Here is a 25,405-nt window from a genome sequence, read left to right on the forward strand (position 1 = left end):
TACTACAACTGAGAACCCAGGCAGTAAAGGGACGTTGTCCATTTAAGGTATCAAAGCAGGTTGCACACTGTATGATCGAAGGTGGATGGAGGACTACACAGTCTCAGCAGCACAACTTAGAACTCGTAGAGGCCTTCATAACTTAGAACTCATATAGGTCTTCAAGAGTTATGAAGGCTGTCTTTTTCCCCATCAGCCTTGGCAGCCTCAGTTTGTCAGTAGCCTGTGTGCATGTCTATAGTGGGGAAATACTTCGCAGATTTCAAGCATTCTAGGGTACTTACATTGATCGGATGCCGAGTTGTCATTTTATGGCAGTGGTGTAATTCTGAGTTGGCAGAGTCCATTCTTCATGGTGCATTCAACTGGTGGAGGAGAATGGTGCTAAAGATTGGTGCACCTCTTCTTGAAGTCTCAATACCTTCTGACACATGAGGTTGACATTCATGGCTGTTATTTCTTGTGTACTTGGCCCTACAGTTCCAGGCACAATAAAATGCTTTATATCTTCTCTTACTGCATGCTGTATGAAAAAAGCAAGGTTCTGGTGGTCCTCCACAGCTGCCATAGACAGCCATTTGGGAAATGATCATACCTTTTGCATCCAATTCTTTTCGTATTGCATTTCCTGAATGTGCTGGCACCATTTGATGAATACTTCTGTTGTTGTGATGTCCTTTACCAGAAGAGCTTTGTACATGTCTTCTGTGACTTCTTTGACCAATTGTGAGATTTTGTCAGCTTCTGTCATATTTGGATTCACAGTGTTGCCAAGGACCAAAACATTCTATGTATGACTGTCATTTTGACATGATGTTGGATCCTGTTTTTCAGTTGTCCTTTTGCTAAACAGATTTGCTGTTGACTGTCGCCAAATATTTTTTCAGTTTGCCTGAAATTTCTCTCTCTTCTTTGTTCTCAAACCATTGCTGGGCTATGCCATCCAAGAAAAATATACATATGCCTAATGCATCATGTCAACCCACCTGTTGTATCTGATGGCTCCGTCAAAACCTTCAGCCGTTTCATTGGTTTTATGGGGTCTTGCTGCTATAGGTGTTGATTTTAGCCTTTGACTATGCCTGTTTAGGCAAGCTGTTTTATATTTGTTCTGAAGAAGGCATGGTTATCCACGCTGAAACCTAGGTAAACACCAGGTAGTTTGTGCAATCGACGCGGATTTTTCATAATTATTTCGATACTTAAGATTGCTGACATGCTGCAATACTGAAAGTTCTTACATTTCATTGGTTCCTGACCAGAACCTCCAGAGAACACTGATGGATGCCTGACGTACAACTGACTTACTGCTGGCTTTGAATCCACTGATCTCCTGAAAGGATGGACTGTGGAATTGATGTATTGCTTGTTTTTTGGTTCCTGTCCCTGTAGGCGAAGACTTTTACGTTGCTGGATTGGAGCCACAATGATGAAGGTATTTGAAGTATTTGGCATCTCCACCAAACAATGTCACACCTAATTACATTCAAAACCAAATCCAGAGGCAGGGCCGTCAGTGAAATATAACACTTTGCAGTGAAAGCACATTTCCAGAATGAGATTTTCACTCTGCAGCGGAGTATGTGCTGATACGAAACTTCCTGGCAGATTAAAACTGTGTGCCGGACCGAGACTTGAACTCAGGACCAGTCCCGAGTTCGAGTCTCGGCCCGGTACACAGTTTTAATCTGCCAGGAAGTTTCAAAGCACATTTGTTGTGAACATGTGCAGCTAGAAAAGAGCAGACTTTCTGGACTAACCAATGGTTAATCCAGATTATAGAAACATGAGACAGTTCAAGAATCTTCCAGCAATGGTAAATGCTAAATGACAAATAATTGCTGGTGGTAGATTTCGAACAGGTGATCCACCAGCACTCCAGGAAGCAACACTACAAAAAACACAGCACTACGTGTACCACAGCTCATGGCAGTATCATCATATTACCAAACAAAGTAAAATATAAATACTCATGACAGGAGTATAGCTGCTGACAGCAGAAAGTAATTGTGACAGATAGACAGGACAGATAATAGAGAATTCTAGCTCAGAGAAGGAAAACCAGAACATAGAGAGACAGGACAGATAATAGAGAATTCTAGCTCAGAGAAGGAAAACCAGAACATAGAGCTATGTTCCTCAGGACTCTGTGCTCACTAAGCACATAACATACAAAGAATGAATGCTTCTCTGAGGGTTTATGACCTTGTAAACCCCACTATTTCATTTAATTTAATGAAATGTACCCAAAAAATAAACACAATTTTGTTCAGTGCAGTTCCTATCATAACTTGGAGTACAGCATAATTAGTAAATCAGTTCAGCATATTTCAGCAAAAGTCCTAGTACAACACAGGCTAAAACATGATATAATCATAGTACAAATCAGTCCTAATGCAATACGTATTGGTATTATCAGTAAGTCATCAAGCAGTGATAGTACAACAAAAAAAGAAATTCTACTACAAAACATAACCTTTTAAATTCATTGGTTCATTTAACATATAGCACAAATAAATGAATTCTTAAACACTCTGTCAAAGACAGCTCTGTGTACATCACTGTTGTTTTCATGCTACACATTACTTTATCTGTAAATTTTTTCATTGACTTAATACAGCCTGTGGTAACTTGTTCATCACCACCAACTCTACTTTTACATGTTACAACCACTTCCTCCTTCAATTTCACAGTTAAATGGAAATCTGTAAATTTTCATTCAAAACAAACATAATTCTCTCTTCATTTACATGATAACTTTTTCCTATAATGAAACTGTCAAGTCAAAATGGTATTTTTCTACCAGAATCAAACATTACAAACAAATTATTGTTGTTTGCTGTGTGTGTACTGAGTTCTTTTCTATTAAGTTTAAACTGTTTTCAAAATACATTTGAGTGTTTCTCCTGTCAGTCAAGTTGCAATTGTTTACAAAATTTAGATAATCTTTGCCAGATTGATTCTCTACATATAACAGGTTTTTAATAATTTCCTGTGTTCAGTCTCAAAAACTTGTCTGCTTCTGAAAATTCATATACCACATTTTCGCTTTCCTCACACAAAACTCATCTTTGAGAACAAGAACATAGTTTATACCCAATTCTGCATCATATACATCACTCCTAACATCAACAATGCTACTTAATCATTACAGAAGTTAACTACATTTTCATATGTCCTAACTACATCAAACACACAAGTTTTCAATATTATTGACAATATTTGACCCAGTTCACATTCTTGACTACATTTTTGGTTTTAGCAAGAATATTCTTAACATTAACTTTACTTTCATATCTGTTTACTGCTAATTTTTTTCTATTACTGAGTCTGATTTCATTGATCAGTCTAAATTCTGCTTAAACCATTTTCCTTTGTACCACTTGTACTCATAACATTTTCAGCCCTTACCCAAGACAACAAATTTCGTTTTACAGTATTTTTACTTTTTCCCTTGTAGACTGTTCAAGGGTGACAGTAGTCTGTTCTTTACTTTCAGTAATTGATTGTTGAAAAGTTTGAAATTGTTCTGTAGTTATCCAGTTATCAACTGGCTCACTTGTCCTCTGCTATGTAACATAAACTGACATATCATCACAGACATCTTTACTGAATCTAAATTCCTTTGTTCTGTCGGCCATTTCTTCCTCTTGTTTAATAGTAGTGTCTATATCCCCCAAGTCCGGAAGGTATGACTTTCTCTTCCTCTGGTTCTATTTCTGTCATGGTTATCAATTCACTTTTTGCATTAAAAAAATAGAGTACTACACTATTTAATGGTTTTATATCAGTGGTACTTGTCTTCACATGTCACAGTTTGTGGTTACAGTCATCTGTGTTGCATGTTTAATCCATTGTTGTTTTCATGTGTGTTTCAGTACATGTTAAACTGTCGTGATTCATGCAACATACTCATTTAATTAGAATACATTTCATTTATTTACCCTTGCTCTGATCCAATACCCTCTTATTATTGCTGCTTGAAAATAATTGTATTATTATTACTTACCAAATCTCACTAATTGCCTATGTTATTTGGTTGCATTCAGCTTTCTCATACTTTGAGATGAAAAAGTGGAAAAATTAGAAAATATATTTTGAAAGCCACCTTTTTATAAAGTAAATATTTCTTCTACTTGCCTTGCGCTGATTGTCCACTGTTTGTTATTCTCATTGTTGGCATAGTTCTCTTTTGGGGATTGCTTTTTGCAAAAAGAGGATTTTTCTAGGTTTGGAGTAGTTCCATATATAATTCATGAATTAATTTGTCACAGGCATTTAAATTAGTTCTTCCATGAATTTTATTCATTCTTTTGTTAATTTCCACATCATCTTAATACCGTTTATACACAGCACTTTTTCAATGTATTCATACAACACACACTCAAACATACAACTACTGCTGTGCCACAAAGCTTTATAGCAAAGAGCATGTGGAAAATTTACTCTCAAGTCATAGACAGTCTTTTCAAAAAGTGATTTTTTTATAGAATTTTGAATTAAATTTGCAGCATTAACATAATCTATTTATGTTAAGTTTTAGACTTCTTTAACTCATTTTTTAAATCTTGTTTCTTATTAACAATTGTGCACATATCTTTGATTTCAGTGGTCTCAATTCCAATATTTTAATGAGAAAAGGATTTCACTTGTCACTGTTTTTCATGTTATCATATACATAAGTTCTAATTACCAGTGATACAGTGTTATTAATTAATAATGTATTATAATAAAGAAATTTCCGAAACTGCAATTTATACAAAATATTCTTGCGTTAACATTATTTAAAGGCAGGCACATTTTGTATTGATACATATGTGTAATTAATATAAATGGCTTGCTACTAGTAAGTAACAAAACAAAGACCTGATAAATTGTACTATATAGCCCCCCTCTCTCTCTCTTTTCCTCCTTGAACCATGGACCTTGCCATTTGTAGGGAGGCTTGCTTGCCTCACCGATACAGATAGCCGTATTGTAGGTGCAATGACAACAGAAGGGCATCTGTTGAAATGCCAGACAAATGTGTGGTTCCTGAAGAGGAGCAGCAGCTTTTTCAGTAGTTGTAAGGGCAACAGTCAGGATGATTGATTGAACTGGCCTTGTAACATCAACCAAAACAGCATTGCTGTGCTGGTAGTGTTAACAGCTGAAAGCAAGGGAAAAGAACAGCTATAATTTTTCCCAAGGGCATGCAGCTTTACTGTAGGGTTAAATGATGATGGCGTCGTCTTGGGTAAAACATTCCGGAGGTAAAATAGACTCCCATTCGGATCTCTGGGTGGGGACTACTCAGGATGACATCATCAACAGAAGAAACAAACTTGGCATTCTAAGAATTGGAGCATGGAATGTCAGATCCTTTGATCGGCCAGATAGGTTAGAAAATTTAAAAAGGGAAATGGATAGGTTAAAGTTAAGTATAGTAGGAATTAGTGAAGTCCAGTGGCAGGAGGAACAGGACTACTGGTCAGGTGAATACAGGGTGATAAATAAAAAATCCAATAGCGGTAATGCAGGAGTAGGTTTAATAATTAATTAAAAAAAAAAAATAGGAATGCGGATAATCTACTGCGAACAGCATTGTGAATGCATCATTGTAGCCAACATAGAAACAAGCCCACACCTACCACAAGTTTGAGCCGACTAGCTCTGCAGATGGTGAAGAGATTGAAGAAATGTTTGATGAGATAAATAAATTATTCAGACAGTTAAGGGAGACGAAAATTTAATAGTCACGGGGAACTGGAATTAGATAGTAGGAAAAGGAAGAGAAGCAAAAGTACCTGCCTAGTAGAATTTTGCACAGAGCATTACATAATCATGAGCTAACACTTGGTTTAAGAGTCATGAAAGAACGTTGTATACGTGGAAGAGACCTGGAGACACCGGAAGGTTTCAGATTGATTATGTAATGGTAAGCTAGAGATTTAGGAACCAGGTTTTACATAGTAAGACATTTCCAGGGAGAGATGTGGACTCTGACCAAAATTTATTGGTTGTGAAACTGTAGATTAAAACTGAAGAAATTGCAAAAAGTTGGGAATTTAAGGAGATGGGACCTGAATAAATTGAAAGAACCAGAGTTTGTAGAGAGTTTCGAAGGTAGCATTAGGAAATGATTGAAAAGAACAGGGGAAAGGAATACAGTAGAAGAAGAATTTGTGGCTTTGAGAGATGAAATATTGAAGACAGCAGAGGATCAAGTAAGTAAGGACAGCAGAGGATCAAGTAAGTAAGACGACAAGGGCTGGTAGAAATCCTTCGGTAACAGAAGAGCTATTGAATTTAATAGATGAAAGGAGAAAATGTAATTAAATGAAGCAGGCGAAAAGGGATACAAACATCTCAAAAATAAGATCAACAGAAAATGAAATGGCTTACCGGGAATGGTGAGAGGACAAATGTAAGGATGTAGAAGCATATATCACTAGGGGTCAGATAGAAGCCACCTACAGGAAAATTAGAGAGACCTTTGGAGAAAGAGAACCACCTGTATGAATATCAAGAAATCAGATGGTAAACCAATCCTAAGCAAAGAAGGGATAGCCGAAAGGTAGGAGTAGTATATGGGGCGTCTGTACAAGGGCGATGTACTTGGGAGCAATATTATGGAAATGGAAGAGAATGTAGATGAAGATGAGATGGGAGATTAATACCGTGTGGAGAATTGACAGAGCACTTAAAGATCTAAGTCAAAAAAAGGATCCGGGAGTAGACAACATTCCGTTAGAATTACTGATAGCCTTGGGAGAGCCAGCCCTAACAAAACTCTTCCATCTGGTGAGCAAGATGTAAGAGACAGGCGAAATACCCTCAGACTTCAAGAAGAATATAATAATTCAAATTCCAAAGAAAGCAGGTGGTGACAGGTGTGAAAATTACCAAATTATCAGTTTAATAACTCACAGTTGCAAAACACTAAACAAATTCTTTACAGATGAATGGAAAAACTGGTAGAAGCTGACCTCGTGGGAAGATCAGTTTGGATTCTGTAGAAATATAGGAACACGTGAGGCAATACTGACCCTACGACTTACCTTACAGGAGAGGTTAAGGAAAGGAAAATCTATGTTTCTAGCATTTGTAGAATTAGAGAAAGCTTTTGACAATGTTGACTGAAATACTATCTTTCAAATTCTGAAGGAGGCAGGGTCAAATACAGGGAGCTAAAGGCTATTTACAATTTTTACAGAAACCAGATGGCAGTTATAAGAGTCAAAGGGCACGAAATGAAAGCGGTGATTGAGAAGGGAGTGAGACAGGGTTGTGGCCTATCTCTGATGTTATTCAAAATGTGTATTGAGCAAGCAGTAAAGGAAAAAAAAGAAATATTTGGAGTAGGAATTTTAATCCAGGGAGAAGAAATAAAAATATCAAGATATGCCGATGACATTGTAATTCTGTCAGAGACAGCAGAGGACTTGGAAGAGCAGTTGAACGGAATGGACAGTGTCTTGAAAGGAGGGTATAAGATGAACATCAACAAAAGCAAAACAAGGTTAATGGAATGAAGTCAAATTAAATCAGGTAATGCTGAGGGAATTCGATTAGGAAATAAGACACTTAAACTAATAGACAAGTTTTGCTTTTTGGGGAGCAAAATAACGGATGATGGCCGAAGTAGAGAGTATATAAAACGCAGACTGGCAATGGAAAGAAAAGTGTTTCTTAAGAAGAGAAGTCCCCCCCCCCCCCCTATGAACCATAGACCTTGCCGTTGGTGGGGAGGCTTGCGTGCCTCAGCGATACAGATAGCTGTACCGTAGGTGCAGTCACAATGGAGGGGTATCTGTTGAGAGGCCAGACAAACGTGTGGTTCCTGAAGAGGGGCAGCAGCCTTTTCAGTAGTTGCAGGGGCAACAGTCTGGATGATTGACTGATCTGGCCTTGTAACACTAACCAAAACGGCCTTGCTGTGCTGGTACTGCAAACGGCTGAAAGCAAGGGGAAACTACAGCCGTAATTTTTCCTGAGGGTATGCAGCTTTACTGTATGAATAAATGATGATGTAGTCCTCTTGGGTAAAATATTCCGGAGGTAAAATAGTCCCCCATTCGGATCTCCGGGCGGGGACTACTCAGGAGGATGTCGTTATCTGGCAGGAGGAACAAGACTTTTAGTCAGGTGAATACAGGGTTATAAATACAAAATCAAATAGGGGCAATGCAGGAGTAGGTTTAATAATGAATAAAACAATAAGAATGCGGGTAAGCTACTACAAACAGCACAGTGAACGCATTGTTGTGGCCAAGATAGACACGAAGCCCACGCCTATGACAGTAGTACAAGTCTATGTGCCAACTAGCTCTGCAGATGACGAAGAAATTGAAGAAATGTATGATAAAATAAAAGAAATTATTCAGATAGTGAAGGGAGACGAAAATTTAATAGTCATGGGTGACTGGAATTCGGTAGTAGGAAAAAGGAGAGAAGGAAATGTAGTAGGTGAATATGGATTGGGGGTAAGACATGAAAGAGGAAGCCGCCTGGTAGAATTTTGTGCAGAGCATAACTTAATCATAGCTTGGTTCAAGAATCGTCAAAGAAGGTTGTATACATGGAAGAACCCTGGAGATACTAAAAGGTATCAGATAGATTATATAATGGTAAGACAGAGATTTAGGAACCAGTTTTTAAATTGTAAGACATTTCCAGGGGCAGATGTGGACTCTGACCACAATCTATTGGTTATGAACTGTAGATTAAAACTGAAGAAACTGCAAAAAGGTGGGAATTTAAGGAGATGGGACCTGGATAAACTGAAAGAACCAGAGGTTGTACAGAGTTTCATGGAGAGGATAAGGGAACAATTGAGAGGAATGGGGAAAAGAAATACAGTAGAAGAAGAATGGGTAGCTTTGAGGGATGAAATAGTGAAGGCAGCAGAGGATCAAGTAGGTTAAAAGATGAGGGCTAATAGAAATCCTTGGGTGACAGAAGAAATCTTGAATTTAATTGACGAAAGGAGAAAATATAAAAATGCAGTAAATGAAGCAGGCAAAAAGGAATACAAACGTCTCAAAAATGAGATCGACAGGAAGCGCAAAATGGCTAAGCAGGCACGGCTAGAGGACAAATGTAAGGATATAGAGGCTTATCTCACTAGAGGTAAGATAGATACTGCCTACAGGAAAATTAAAGAGACCTTTGGAGAAAAGAGAACGACTTGTATGAATATCAAGAGCTCAGATGGAAACCCAGTTCTAAGCAAAGAAGGGAAAGCAGAAAGGTGGAAAGAGTATATAGAGGGTCTATACGAGGGTGATGTACTTGAGGATAATATTATGAAAATGGAAGAGGATGTAGATGAAGATGAAATGGGAGATACAATACTGCGTGAAGAGTTTGACAGAGCACTGAAAGACCTGATTCGAAACAAGGCCCCGGGAGTAGACAACATTCCATTGGAATTACTGACGGCCTTGGGAGAGTCAGTCCTGACAAAACCCTACCATCCGGTGAGCAAGATGTATGAGACAGGCGAAATACCCTCAGACTTCAAGAAGAATATAATAATTCCAATCCCAAAGAAAGGAGGCGTTGACAGATGTGAAAATTATCGAATCATCAGTTTAATAAGTCACGGCTGCAAAATACTAACGCAAATTCTTTACAGACAAATGGAAAAACTGGTAGAAGCCGACCTTGGGGTAGATCAGTTTGGATTCTGTAGAAACATGGGGATACGTGAGGCAATACTGATCCTACAACTTATTTTAGAAGCTAGATTAACAAAAGGCAAACCTACGTTTCTAGCATTTGTAGACTTAGAGAAAGCTTTTGACAATGTTGACTGGAATACTCTCTTTCAAATTCTGAAGGTGGCAGGAGTAAAATACAGGGAGCGAAAGGCTATTTACAATTTGTACAGAAACCAGATGGCAGTTATAAGAGTCGAGGGGCACGAAAGGGAAGCAGTGGTTAGGAAGGGAGTGAGACAGGGTTGTAGCCTGTCCCCGATGTTATTCAATCTGTATATTGAGCAAGCAGTAAAGGAAACAAAAGAAAAGTTTGGAGTAGGTATTAAAATCCATGGAGAAGAAATAAAAATATTGGGGTTCGCCGATGACATTGTAATTCTGTCAGAGACAGCAAAGTACTTGGAAGAGCAGTTGAACGGAATGGACAGTGTCTTGAAAGGAGGATATAAGATGAACATCAACAAAAGCAAAATGAGAGTAATGGAATGTAGTCGAATTAAGTCGGGTGATGCTGAGGGAATTAGATTAGGAAATGAGACACTTAAAGCAGTAAAGGAGTTTTGCTATTTGGGGAGCAAAATAACTGATGATGGTCAAAGTAGAGAGGATATAAAATGTAGACTGGCAATGGCAAGGAAAGTGTTTCTGAAGAAGAGAAATTTGTTAACATCGGGTACAGATTTAAGTGTCAGGAAGTCTTTTCTGAAAGTATGTGTGTGGATTGTAGCCATGTATGGAAGTGAAACATGGATGATAAATAGTTTGGGCAAGAAGAGAATAGAAGCTTTCGAAATGTGGTGCTACAGAAGAAAGGTGAAGATTAGATGGGTAGATCACATAACGAATGAGGAGGTACTGAATAGGATTTAGGAGAAGAGGAGTTTGTGGCACAACTTGACTAGAAGAAGGGATCTGTTGGTAGGACATGTTCTGAGGCATCAAGGGATCACAAATTTATTATTGGAGGGCAGCGTGGAGGGTAAAAATCGTAGAGGGAGACCAGGAGATGAATACACTAAGCAGATTCAGAAGGATGTAGATTGCAGTAGGTACTGGGAGATGAAGCAGCTTGCACAGGATTGAGTAGTGTGGAGAGCTGCATCAAACCAGTCTCAGGACTGAAGACCACAACAACAAGAAGAGAAGTTTAACATGGAGTACAGATTTAAGTGCCAGGAAGTCTTTTCTGAAAGTATTTGTATATGAAAGTGAAACATGGACAACAAACAGCGTAGACAAGTAGAGAATAGAAGCTTTTGATGTGGTTCTACAGAAGAATGCTGAATATTAGACAAGTAGAATAGTAGCTCACATAACTAAGGAAGAGGTACTGAATAGAATTGGGGAGAAGAGGAATTAGTGGCACAACTTGAGTAGAAGGGATCAGTTGGTAGGACACATTCTGAGGCATCAATGGATCACCAATTTGATATTGGAGGGTAAATGTATACACTAAGCAGATTCAGAAGGATGTAGGTTGCAGTAGTTACACAGAGATGAAGAGGCTAGCACAGGTTAGAGTAGCGTGGAAAGCTGCATCAGACCAGATGTTGGACTGAAGACGACAACAACAACAACATATAAGTGTATCAAGTTGTTCATTATGATGGTGTATTGTGTTGTTTACTAAAAATTGATTGTAAGGCAATGCCCAGTTTCATTACAAACTTCGCATTACTGAAGCTCACGTCCACATCTCAGTCCATATAAAAACAACCGTACCACATCAAACTGTTCCTTCTACTCCACCAAAGCTGTGAGTTGCTTGAGTCAAACCCTGAAATGAGATCCACACTTCCTCATATCCTATCCCCACTGCCCACCTTTGCCGTACACCACCCTTATAATCTCATAACATCCTAGTCAAACCTTACAACATTCATAAAGCATCATCCCAACCTCAAGATTCCTACCTGTGCGAGTACCTCCAGTGTAAATCTCTCCTCCAACCTCACCATTGATAAATCCTATAATGTCAATGGCAGAGCAACTTGCAAAATGGCATGTTGCAAATCAACTGTTTCCTTTTTCTTTTCATCTATTTTTTTCTCATAAGTCTTAATTGGACTATACATTTGCTTCCTCCTAAACTATCTTTACTTCTCACTCTGTCTGTATCATGTCTGGACCCATGGACAGCGCAACAGCATTGACAAAAATTCCCCTGATCTCACTATGCTGAAGGTCTCACTAAGCCCTCCAAATTCAGGCAATATCCTCTGAACCTGGTCCACTGATAGATTCCCATGCCATATCATCACACACCCCGAATCCTCTCATCACTCCCAAGAGCCAACTACAAATCCTGGATCACTCTTATAAAACACCCTTTCCCAAACCTTTGCCACATGGTTCATAACCTTGTGGAAGATCTTATACCCATGCAGCACTTCCTGCACCAGTCCCATCACAGGCTTGATCAACTCTGTAAGAGATAGGGCTGCATGTGAAAGCAGTCATGTTGTACACCAGCTCAGCTGCAATTTCTGCGCGCCATTTTATACGCACATACCACCAAATAGCTGTCTACCTGAATGAATGGCCACTGCCAGACTGTGGCCAGGAGGATTTTTCGCCATCCAGCAGCACAACACACTTCAGAGCACAACATGCTCTTAATTTCAATTGCTCCTTCACAACACGTGCTGTCTGGATCCGTCTGCCGAACACCAGCTTCAAAGAGAGTTTAGTTATCCTTGCATCACATGCTTTGTTCTTATAATCCTCCTGTATTCACTATCCACTTGCCTTCGTCTCCGCGCACTTGATCAGTACTAAATTTTTCTATACTTGTATGTAACTTAGTGATCAAATCTTCATCTTGGGCCTTTATACTTGTGATAATGGCCTTTAATTCAGCAGGTACTTGTTCTCTAAAGGTTTCAAATAAATCTTCTATAAGTTGCACCATACACTGGGTGAACACAGCAAACATTTACAAAGTACTCAGTGTAGAACTCATCTTCTCTTGCCAGTGACTGTCTCTGCATATCTATTGGAGTGTTATAAAAATGATTTTGGTAATTAAAACACCTGATTTGCCGCACGAAATAGATCACAAAAAAGGGAAAAAAAATTGAAGTGGGTTTTAATACTGCTCACCAAAATTTCTTGTGTAGCTCATCGTTGTCGCAGTGCTGATGAGAAGCTGGATTGCTATGATGGACAAACTGTGTTACTGGAGGTTGGAGAGTGGCAGATGCTGCCATTATTGTCACTTATTTATAAGTTATTCAGTGACACACAAATTCTTCTACTTCATCGTAATATTTCTGCTATTGCCCAAGTTGCTAAGGACAACAGCAATATTTGTCAATGAAGTCTTCCTCCAATAATTGTTAATTTCTACTTGATTAGTATTTAGATTTTGTTGATTTTTCAGCACAAAAGTATTTTAGATTCTGCACTTGGAGCATCACAATGATGCGTTCCCTTATGTCTCAAATAGTGCGTGTGTTCAGATTGCGATTGATGTTACTATTAAACTTTGAATTGCTGCCACTTGAAATACTGTTCAGACACACCGTGTAGTTCTTCTTGATATGGAGTTTGTCACCACTGCAACCTATCTTATTCTGGAATTTGTAAACTGTTATCAAGTCCCAACAGTCTACCAAATAACAAAAAGCTCTTCTGCTCAATGCAGTTATAGTGAGTCTTCAGTTACAATGTTGTATGCAAGATAACACTGTCTTGTGTCCTCTGTGATATCAGCACTCTTGTCAAGAAGGCACCTTTATTTGCTGGGGCACCATACTTCTCTGAGCTGGGAGGTCATAGCACAGTATAGCTGCCAAGCCAGCAGTTGCTACAATGCTTAGAAAACTTCCATCTTTGTCGTCCCACCTTGGAGATTCACGGTGCCCATCTTTCCCAATTTACATGCACAGACAATAATAAATGTCCTTCAGTTTACACTTCTAAAGAAATTAGCTAATAATAAATGCTTTCACTGTGGTGATCATCGTTTGTTGACGGGGTAAACATCAGGCAACATATCACTTTACCAAGAGCATTATACGAAAGCCTGTGGTACTCGGTGACTTGTGCCTTCTATTTGTAGTCAGACAAGTGTGGTTTTATGAAGTCACATCACTGACAATATCCAATGTACATCAGGTGGTATCAAGATGGCAGCTAGTGTTAATATACATAGTTTTGCTACAAAAAAATTCGGAAATTATACCTATAAAAACAGTGTGTGCACGCAAATTGTAGTGATGAAATCAGAAAGATAAATGATTGTATAAGGAGTCTGCAACTAACCATTAATGTCCTAATGAGTGAACTAAAAAAACTTACATCTGAAAAGTGTGAACTGACTGCAAACTTGCGTCACAGTAACCTTGAAATTCCAGGCAAAGTGAAAATCAGAATGCCACATTCTCAGCAAAACTTGTTAAATGAACCTAATATTGTATTCACAAGCAGATTCAGTGTGCAGTCAGCTGTGCAAGATAAGAAACATTGTCAATTTGATAAAACTCACTTTCAAGCTGAATGTGAAACTACAAACACGCGGAGTGATACGTCAAAAAGAATGCGCGGAGTGATACGTCAAAAATAATGCTTAACAACTCAGTTACTATTATGGAAGGAAGAGAGTCTGAAGGCAGCCCTTCTAAACATGCAAAGAAACCCGAACGAAAAAAAGTAATTGTTATGGCAGACAGTCATGGTCATAGATTTGCTCACTTTCTGAACGGTGAATCCAGTGTACAAACAATCGCTTATATAAAGCCTGGTGCTTTTATGTCAGAAGTTTGAAAGCATGTATGATCCACAGACGTTGCTGACTTATCCTCTGAATTCTTTTTTGTGCTATTTGGTAGGTCAAATGATGTGTACAAAAACTAAACTCGCATAGCGAAACAAGAACTAAACAGGTGCTTAGGACAGTTGACACACACAAATGTTTTAGTGCTGAACATCCCACATTGGCATGACTTATCGTCTCGGTCATGCATAAATAAAGAAATAATCAGTGCCAACCAACAAATTTCATTCCTTTGCAAACATTTCAGAAATGTACAACTCGTAAATGTTAGCGATATTGGGCGCAGATTCCATACATTACATGGATTGCACATTAACAACACAGGGAAAAAACTGTTTGTCAAAAAAATAAAAGAAACTATCAACAAGAGGCATCAAACACTCAAAAGCAAAGTCATCATGGTCTGCCCCCCTCCTCCCCCCAAATATTGAAAGGAAGCAATGCCGACAAGAGCTCTAGTCACTAACATCAACAGCAACAAAAGAAGAAACAAGGTACCCACAATTTTCAGTCACAGCAACAACAGAGAATGCAATAACAGCTGTACCAATTGCTGACCCAGCTCTAACACCAGCAGTAAAATGATCAACAGTAACATCAGCAGCAGAATCAACAACTGAAGCAGCTGAACAAGTAACATGGGAGCCAGATACAGAATAAAATTATGCAGAATTATGCAGCAGATGATAGTAGAAGAATAAGAGCAGTAGGGCACCTGAATGATGTTTTATTGACAAGATAAAGCTAAACAATCAATTAAATATGCCAAAGTCTAAAAAATCTTGTAATTTCATGCTGATTCACCAAAATGTCGAGTCATTGCAAAACATATTAAGTGAACTTGAAATTTTATTTACTGATGAGTTAAAAAAGATGCTTCTGTAGTGTGTGTAACTGAACACTGGCTGCCTAAAGATGCAATGTCAGTCACAAAACTTGCATACTTCAATCTTTCATCATCATTCTCTAGAACTACATCTATTCATGGAGGGTCATGTATATCTGTTAAAACTGGTAGTGACTATTGTGACATAAAACCCATTGAACTGTTAGCTGAAGAGAGAGTTTTTGAAGTATCTGCAGTTTGAACTATCCACATTAAAATTAAATCATCTGTGTATATAGGAGCCCTGATGGGAACTTAAATTATTTCTGTCATCAACTAGAAGACGCTTTAAATTCTGGTACTATAAAAAAACTTCAATGAAACAGTGATTTTAATACTGATTTTCAGGAAATCTCAAAAGATAAGCAAAGCTTAAACTTATGTTATGAAGGACAAATGATTTCTTGCCCAACAAAAATTGCAGAGACTTTAAGTATTTTGCAAACATAAGTGAATAATTAGCAAGTAGAGTGGAAGAACACAACAAAATACCACCTCCATCATCCAATAGCATAAGAAATGTGTCTACATCATTGGTCAAATACAGAAGAAATCTTTATCAGTTATACTCATGTGGAATTGATGGCATACCAGATGTGATTATTAAAAAATGCTGTCTTGCCTTAGCTGAACACTTCACACACTTGTGCAACAGCTCACTGGCATCAGGAACCTTCCCCTCATGCTTAAAAATAGCAAAACTGAAACAACTGCTCAAAAACGGAAATCCAGAAAACGTTTCAAATTATAGGTCAATAGCCCTACTGCCTGTATTTTCAAAAAAATTTAGAAAAAATATTTTTTAAGAGTTTGTCTGATTTCATAAATAAGCATAAAAATCTCTCTCCCTCAAAGCATAGTTTCAGGAAAGGATATTAAACTGAGAGTGCAATATTTGAACTTGTTAATGAAATCTATACTAAACTGGACGAGAGTGAGCTTGTGACAGACAATGTGTCTTGATTTATCCAAAGCTGCCTTACTGCAGAAGCTTGACCAATTAGGAATTAGAGATATATCCAGTGAGTGGCTCAGGACGTACCTATGTGGACACAAACAGGTGGTTGAAGTGCAATATACTGACCATAACAAAAACAGCTGCTACTATTCAGGATATGAAAATGTGGAATACAATGTCCCTCAAGGATCAGTATTAGGGCCCATTCTGTTTCTCCACTATGCCAATGAATTTATATACAAGTATTGTCAAACAACCCTCCAATTTGCAGATGATACAAGCTTTGTTATTAATGGGAAAACAGAAGAAAAACTAAAAGACTCTGCTATCCAAACAATGAATGGCATAGAACAGTGGTTCACTTATAATGAGCTAGTTTAAACAAAGAGAAGACCACCCAAATATACAAATAGAACTAAGGGACTGAGTTCTTGAAAATGCTGACAGCACGAAATTTCTGGGACTCTGTGAGGTACTCATTACACAACTCTGGGGGGGGGGGGGGGGGGCGGCACTATGTGATGAGGATCTTAAAAGGTTGTTGCAGCAAAACCAGCCACCAGCCTGTTAGTAGTATACTCCTCCCATGTGCATTCAGTAATTAAGTAGGGCATAATCTTCTGGGGCAATGCAACAACAAATATTAAACTTTTTAGGATACAAAAGAGAATATTAAGAATTATTGAAGGGGTAAGCAATAGGAAATAATGCAGACCCATGTTAAAAAAATTTCAATTCTCCCTCTTCCTTGCATTTTTATCTGTGAAACGTCAGTTTTCATAAAACAATATATTGATAGACACCCAAATATCTTATTAAAAAATGAAGATATACATGCGTACAATACAAAAAATCTGATCTTAATATGAAGCAGGTGAGAACATCACTGTGCCAAAAAGGCACTCTATATATTGGTATAAAAATTTAAAATAATCTGCCTAACCATATTAAATCAGTAAGTAAACTTAGTAGTTTTAAGGCTAAAGTAAAGGCATATTTAATTGAGCATTCGTTTACAGTGTGACAGAGTATCTAGAAGCCAAACAACAAAATATTCTACTTTGTATGTCTACCTTAATGTTTATTATATATATATATGATTATTTGCTAAATTACTTAAATATCTAGTCCCTAGGAATGCAATACAAACTGTATTTTATGTTGTAAAGACTTAACCATGACCAATATCCTTGTATATATTCTATACATGTAGGATTAGGACGTAATAAATAAATAAATAAATAAATGTCTCTTCAAATTAATGATACGAATATAATAGAGGGAAACATTCCACGTGGGAAAAATATAGTAGTTAACCTTTCCTCCAAACCTCTCTCCCAATCCGAAACCTCTGTCCTATCCAAAGGCCTCACCTTCAGCCCCACTCCCAGATTCAACCAAACAGCCCTCGTCAAAGATTTACTGTCCTACACTCGTTCTCTCTGCTGGAAATATCACTTTGCCACGAAGAAAAATGATCCTAATCCTACTCCTAATGATCCAACTCCCCAAGACACTATCCAAATTGAACCCTTCCTGGAACAGTTTCGTCCTCCGTCACAGCAGGACCCACCTCCTCTTCCTCGAAATCTCACCCTCTCCAAACCTTCCAGGAATTTCTGACTTCCAGCCTTGCCTCTCAATCCTTCTTTAAAAACCTTAATCCTACTCCCAACATCACCACTGCTGAAGCCCAGGCTATCCGTGATCTGAAGGCTGACCAATCCATCGTCATTCTTCCGGCGGACAAGGGTTCCACAACCGTGGTACTTGATCGTCGGGAGTATGTGGCTGAGGGACCTCGTCAGCTTTCAGACAACACTACATACAAAGTTTGCCAAGGTAATCCCATTCCTGATGTCCAGGCAGAGCTTCAAGGAATCCTCAGAACCTTAGCCCCCCCCCCCCCCCTACAAAACCTTTCACCTGACTCCATCAACCTCCTGACCCCACCGACACCCCGCACCCCTACCTTCTTCCTAAAATTCACAAACCCAATCAGCCCGGTCGCCCCACTGTAGCTGGTTACCAAGCCCCCACAGAACGTATCTCTGCCTACGTAGATCAACACCTTCAACCCATTACATGCAGTCTCCCATCCTTCATCAAAGACACCAACCACTTTCTCGAACGCCTGGAACCTTACCCAGTCTGTTACCCCCGGAAACCATCCTTGTAACCATTGATGCCACTTCCTTATACACAAATATTCCACACGTCCAGGGCCTCGCTGCGATGGAGCACTTCCTTTCATGCCGATCACCTGCCACCCTACCTAAAACCTCTTTCCTCATTACCTTAGCCAGCTTCATCCTGACCCACAACTACTTCACTTTCGAAGGCCAGACATACCAACAATTAAAGGGAACAGCCATGGGTACCAGGATGGCCCCCTCGTACACCAACCTTTTCATGGGTCGCTTAGAGGAAGCCTTCTTGGTTACCCAAGCCTGCTAACCCAAAGTTTGGTACAGATTTATTGATGACATCTTCATGATCTGGATTCACAGTGAAGAAGAACTCCAGAATTTCCTCTCCAACCTCAATTCCTTTTGTTCCATCAGATTCACCTGGTCCTACTCCAAATCCTATGCCACTTTCCTTGACGTTGACCTCCATCTGTCTAATGGCCTGCTTCACACGTCCGTCCACATCAAACCCACCAACAAGCAACAGTACCTCCATTATGACAGCTACCACCCATTCCACATCAAACGGTCCCTTCCTTACAGCCTAGGTCTTTGTGGCAAACGAATCTGCTCCAGTCCGGAATCCTTGAACCATTACACCAACAACCTGAAAACAGCTTTCGCATCCCGTAACTACCCTCCCGACCTGGTACAGAATCAAATAACCAGAGCCACTTCCTCATCCCCTCAAACCCAGAACCTCCCACAGAAGAACCCCAAAAGTGCCCCACTTGTGACAGGATACTTTCCGGGACTGGATCAGACTCTGACTGTGGCTCTCCAGCATGGATACGACTTCCTCAGATCCTGCCCTGAAATGAGATCCATCCTTCATGAAATCCTCCCCACTCCACCAACAGTGTCTTTCCGCTGTCCACCTAACCTTCATAACCTCTTAGTTCATCCCTATGAAATCCCCAAACCACCTTCCCTACCCTCTGGCTCCTACCCTTGTAACCGCCCCCGGTGTAAAACCTGTCCCATGCAATCTCCCACCACCACCACCACCACCACCACCACCACCTACTCAAGTCCTGTAACCCGGAAGGTGTACACGATCAAAGGCAGAGCCACGTGTGAAAGCACCCATGTGATTTACCAACTGACCTGCCTACACTGTGAAGCTTTCTATGTGGGAATGACCAGCAACAAACTGTCCATTTGCATGAATGCACACAGGCAGACAGTGTTTGTTGGTAATGAGGATCACCCTGTGGCTAAACATGCCTTGGTGCACAGCCAGCACATCTTGGCACAGTGTTACACCGTCTGGGTTATCTGGATACTTCCCACTAACACCAACCTGTCAGAACTCCGGAGATGGGAACTTGCCCTTCAGTATATCCTCTCTTCCCGTTATCCGCCAGGCCTCAACCTCCGCTAATTTCAAGTTGCCGCCGCTCATACCTCACCTGTCTTTCAACAACATCTTTGCCTCTGTACTTCCGCCTCGACTGACATCTCTGCCCAAACTCTTTGCGTTTACAAATGTCTGCTTGTGACTCTATGTGCGGATGGATGTGTGTGTGTGTGTGTGTGTGTGTGTGTGTGTGTGTGTGTGTGCGCGCGCGAGTGTATAGTGTCCTTCCTTTTTTCCCCCTAAGGTAAGTCTTTCTGCTCCCGGGATTGGAATGACTCCTTACCCTCTCCCTTAAAACCCACATCCTTTCGTCTTTCCCTCTCCTTCCCTCTTTCCTGATGAAGCAACCGTTGGTTGCGAAAGCTTGAATTTTGTGTGTATGTTTGTGTGTCTATCAACCTGCCAGCGCTTTCGTTTGGTAAGTCACGTCATCTTTGTTTTTAGATATATAAATGTCTCTTCATGTTGATATTCTGCCAACTCTAAAATTTGAGGAGCTTTTGAGCACTTGCATGTAGTAGGAGCCACTGAGTAATTTCTTTTTAAGGAAGATGAAATTTTTATGGAGTATGCTGGAATTTTTTAAGGTAAAATAGTAATTGATTTTTTGTGTATTGGCCATACCCAAGATGTTATTCTTATATTGGCTGTTGGATTATTGTCTTTTTTCCCTTAAATAAGTTATAATCTTTGCTTCCAGTCCACAGCAATATTTGAAAATGGGCTATGAAGAACCTGTTTATAGATATGGTAGCGGTAGTCATTGGAAGCAGTAGCCAGAGATTATAATGCAAGAGATTCTTCACATTATTTTAGTGTTTGAAACATTGCTTACAAATGTTAGGTAAATGATAAAACAGTTTATACAATAAAAGAACTAAACATGTATATTCGTGTTTCAGGAATGTTATGCTACAGATGATGAAGAAAAAATTGCTGTGATAAAAGAGCTTTATGACCAGCTAAAGCTTAAGTCTGTCTTTGCTGAGTATGAAGAACAAACATATCATTTCATTCATAGAAATATTCAGCAGCTTTCACATGGGTTGCCACATCATTTGTTCATAAGCTTTCTGAAAAAGATCTACAGACGCGGAAGTTAACTGTATAGTCTTTAGATGGAAAGATTATTTTTTTTATGTGTAAATACAGCTTATTTCGTGCTTGTTCCTTTGTGTCTAAAGATGTTATCATTCGAGTGTTTTTATCAGCTTGTTACTGACATGATGTACAAGTGAAATAAAGAATCTATATATCCATACATACTATAAAAATGAATTATATATATTGGTACTGCATTTCCTCCTAAACCACTATACCGATTTCAACCAAACTTGCTACACATATCACATGCTGTCTAGAAATAATCGCTGTAGGAGTAAGAACCCCCTGCCTGCCAAAGGGTGCATGTGGGAGTGGAAAAGTAGCACAAATAGCCAGACTGTATCTGTCCAAGATTTGAGTATGAGGACACTTAGTGACTTGCAACAAATTTTACACAGAGTTTCAAACCTTTATGAAACTTTTTCTCACTGGCAACCCCCACAAAATGATGAAAGGAAAAAAGTTTATAACTTACTACATCTTCACTGTTCATGCAGTAAAACTGCCAAATGAAGCATGACATTTTAATTTATTACTTCTTTACTAGTAACTCTATTCACAACACATTTCGTGGACAGTATCCACCTATAAGACTGGATGTATAATTATATTATTGTAAGACTCAATTGTTATGGAGATATGGTGGCATCAACATTGAGCTGTGTGAAAATGAAATTTCAATACAGATACATGTGAAATATGTGTACAACTATGTGTTAAATGAATGTGAAATGTGGATACGCGGGCAAAGCCGTGGGTAAAAAGGCTTCTCACAAACCTAGGATCAATTTCAACCAAATTTATTACACTTATTATATACTATTAGGACACAAATACTGTGGACATAAGAACCAGCAGCTTCCTATTAAGGTTAGGGTGATAACTTGGAGAGAGAAGGGGAAGTAGTAGTTTGACAGACAGAGGGGAGGAGGTGGAGGAGATGGAGTAATTGAAGATCTGAATAAATAAATACATATCTGTGTAACACTTGATAGTCAGATAGTTCATTATATGAGAAAGATACGTTATATGGTTGTGTAACATTATGTAGTAGTGTTCACATACCATTGCTACATTCCACCAATACTGACAAAATCCTATGGAATCTCCTGTGCTTTTATTCTTCTGGTGGCATTCATTCGCTATGAATCACTGGAGGTATCACAGTGTTCCACAAACATGGGCAATAGAGAAATCGGTAAATAAAATTGAGGCAAACAAAAGATGCCTATGACAAGGTGATCACACATTTTGAAAATTTAATAGTACAAAACTATACAGTGCGTTGATCACCATTACAAATTTCTAGAGGGGAGTGAGTACATAATATTTTGAATAGGAACCCATGTCCAGAAACATACTATTCCCGTGCTACAGCCATTTGAAAACATGTTTGCTACGTAGGTATGCAACAGGTTAGTCATGTTGTGGGGGGGGGGGGGGGGTTACATCAGATTGGCTGATGTCATTTGACCCCTCTGACTCGGTTTGAGCCTCATTCACATGTATGTTAGTGCTAGAGCAACATGGATAAGTACACTTTGGCAGAATACACTGACACGATCCTTCTGAATGGCGAAGCTCAAGGTAATGGAAGAGCTGCTTGTCACCTTTATTGAGATCATTCTTCATTGTGTCTAACTCTATTGCATACCCTTTTTGCCACAAGTATGCAACAGCTTCAAGAAAGGGTAACTTCACCATCAGCAGGCATGACTGTGGTGCTCCAAGGAGATGCTGCACATGTGAATTGGAGTAGACCGTATTGCAGCATGTTAAAGAGAACTCATCAGTGAGTACATGAGCAATTTCCTTGCCTATTAATGAGTGGAATTGTGACACAAGTGATGTATTGGATCATGCCTAATCAATTACTTGTAAAAGTGGTCACATTACCAACATGTTTTTAATTGGTTGTAGCACAGAAACTATGTTTCCGGACATAGGTTCCAATTCAAAATAATGGTTACTCACACCCCTCTACATTTCCTAGAAATACGTTATGGGAATTTCCGAACACCCTGTATATAGGTTACACAGTTTGTTTTTAATATGCTTCCTAGTACTGAACATGTCAAGTTTGTATTGATATTAATTCATGTTTTTGTGATAAAGCAGAAAATCATTTTCTTACTCTCAGTAGACATAAAGAAGAATGTCAGGAGGAGGATTGCAAAACTGGCTAAAGCAGAAAATCATTTTCTTACTCTCAGTAGACATAAAGAAGAATGTCAGGAGGAGGATTGCAAAACTGGCTTAATTTAAAAACAATGGTTATTAAATAGATCTTGACTTTGCCACTATGACAACAACTGATAGTAGTCTGTGTGAAGTTTTGTAAATTCTTTATTTCAAGTATTGAATAAAAGTAACAGTTGAGTCATGCCACCCCAACTTACCACATTTCACATAGCATGTACTCCAGTGCATAATTCCAGAATAATATTTTTAAGTTCCTTGATAGCTTTTACTACTTCTTCACTGGCTACACTGTTAGTAAAAATTGCTTTTTAGGAGAACTGGGCTTTGTTTCTGGTTTACTGCATGTTTCTGGTGAAATGTTTTTGTTTCAGATCTTTGGCTAGTCTAGTAACATGATTTTTGGAGATGTTTGCCATTTCTGCTTTTTGTTTTTATATGTCAGGACAATGTTTTTCTTATAATCATGCAGGATGTATTGATAAATCAATCGACATGGTCACTCATACATCTGGCAAGGTTGCTAGGTGCTGCACAGAGGGTTACATCTGCCTGTACCAGGTTACGTGGGTAAGCAAGAGCGGGAGGTATAAGGGCTGAAATGGACTGTAACAGACTCATTTGTCTCTGCTCACTGATGTGTGGTACATGGTCTCTGGTAGATGAATTTATGAAGACCTTGTGCTACTCGTCCATTTTCTGTATGTTGATTTGGACTTCGTTATTCCTCACAGTCAATGTTTGGTTTGCACATGGATATGTCTATTTCCCTAAAATGATGCTGTCTCCGTTCTCCATTTGACCGCATGCCATCCCTTCCATAAGTGAACTGAGGCACGTGTATGCACTGGGAGAGTGGTTACCAATGAGAGAAACTTATTATTCTTCAGCACTAATGTTTTTCAGTAAATCATCAGAGTACTTTAATAGACAAGAGGTATTGACCTCCAAAAGTCTTTTCTTTCTGTGTAGTTAAAGAAGAGTCAGGATCTATTATATTCTGCAATTTATTTGTAATTAATTGGCATTCAGTAAAACCTATGTTGTTAAAGAAGCAGACTTAAAAGAGTGGTGACCAAGATTGTTTGGAACTAAAACCCACCCTGTGCCAGAAAGGCACTTACCAGGCCAGTTTGGTGAGTGTTACAATCGAGATGGACAAGCAGTTTTTTGAGCTCTGGGTCAGGAACACAAGCTTTTACAGAATCTTGACAGGTCCAACACATTTTCAGTTGCTTCTGGCAATTGTGGCTTTCCAGCCATTCAGTGAAACATATGAGGAATGGGAAGTGTACGAAAAGCATTTAGCACTTCATTTCCAGTCAAGTGAAATTAAGTGCCCAGAGAGACAGTGAGCTCTGTCATGTTGTGCAAAAGTTGACCTCTTTATCTGAACCATCAGTGCTGCCCCAATGTACATTCACTTGCATTTATGTGAACATTTTGCAATTAAAAAAAGCATGTGATGGCTACTGATTAGAGTTCTTCCAATATGGTACGACAACATCAGATAGTTAAGCATTATAGTTTATGGATCTGGAGGGAGTGAGTAAATAATGCAAATTTACCTGTTCTTGTGGGAAATTATATGCAGAATCATTAATACGTGATGTAATAATCAGATCAGCACTGGACAGTGACGTGTATGCTCGAGCGTTAAGACAATATATCCTCCTTTAGTTTAAGTTTTGTGTATTGCCAGGGCTTCTAAGATTTTCAAGCAGCTCAAGTTACCTTTTTTACAGGTTATAACAAATAAGAAGTGTCATCTTAATCATCAGCACATGTGGCATGACATAGTTTGTCTGATGAAAGGATGTGACACAGCCTAGGTGGGAGTCAAGTGGACCCTACTTGACTTGTCAAGCCCCAAACTCTGCACCATCACAGTTTTTGCAACTTGGTCTCGGCAAAACTTTCATACACTGCCTAGCTGTTCTGATTGTTTTTCTTTCTATGCTAGACATTGTGCCTATATTATGATGATGTCTGTGAACAGTGTTTTTCCTAAGGTCTTACAGCACGTTTGTCAGAGTTGACTGAGGTGTCAGCAATCAATTGCACTGGTGCAAATAAAGGACATCAGAGATGCATGGGTAGCTCCAAACCACCTCACACCGTCAGCAATGGTTTGTGGTATTCGGATTTTATTCCTTTTTCATACAGGAGCCTCAGTCTCAGTTATTAATCAGTAGAGACAGGATTATATGCATCATAAAAACCTTAAA

General features: G+C 39.0%; 1 protein-coding gene across 1 annotated transcript in view; it reads left to right on the forward strand.

The window, feature by feature from the left end:
* LOC126190712 (farnesyl pyrophosphate synthase-like) overlaps positions 1-21,124 on the forward strand; it is a 68,273-nt gene extending 47,149 nt beyond the window's left edge. Inside the window, exon 8 of the mRNA XM_049931186.1 lies at positions 20,777-21,124. Within this exon, the coding sequence (XP_049787143.1) occupies positions 20,777-20,977 (201 nt within the window). The 3' untranslated portion in view covers positions 20,978-21,124. The remainder of the gene's footprint in view (positions 1-20,776) is intronic.
* Positions 21,125-25,405: the final 4,281 nt, after the last annotated feature.

The sequence above is a fragment of the Schistocerca cancellata genome, chromosome 6 (assembly GCF_023864275.1).
Source record: "Schistocerca cancellata isolate TAMUIC-IGC-003103 chromosome 6, iqSchCanc2.1, whole genome shotgun sequence".
NCBI lineage: Eukaryota > Metazoa > Arthropoda > Insecta > Orthoptera > Acrididae > Schistocerca > Schistocerca cancellata.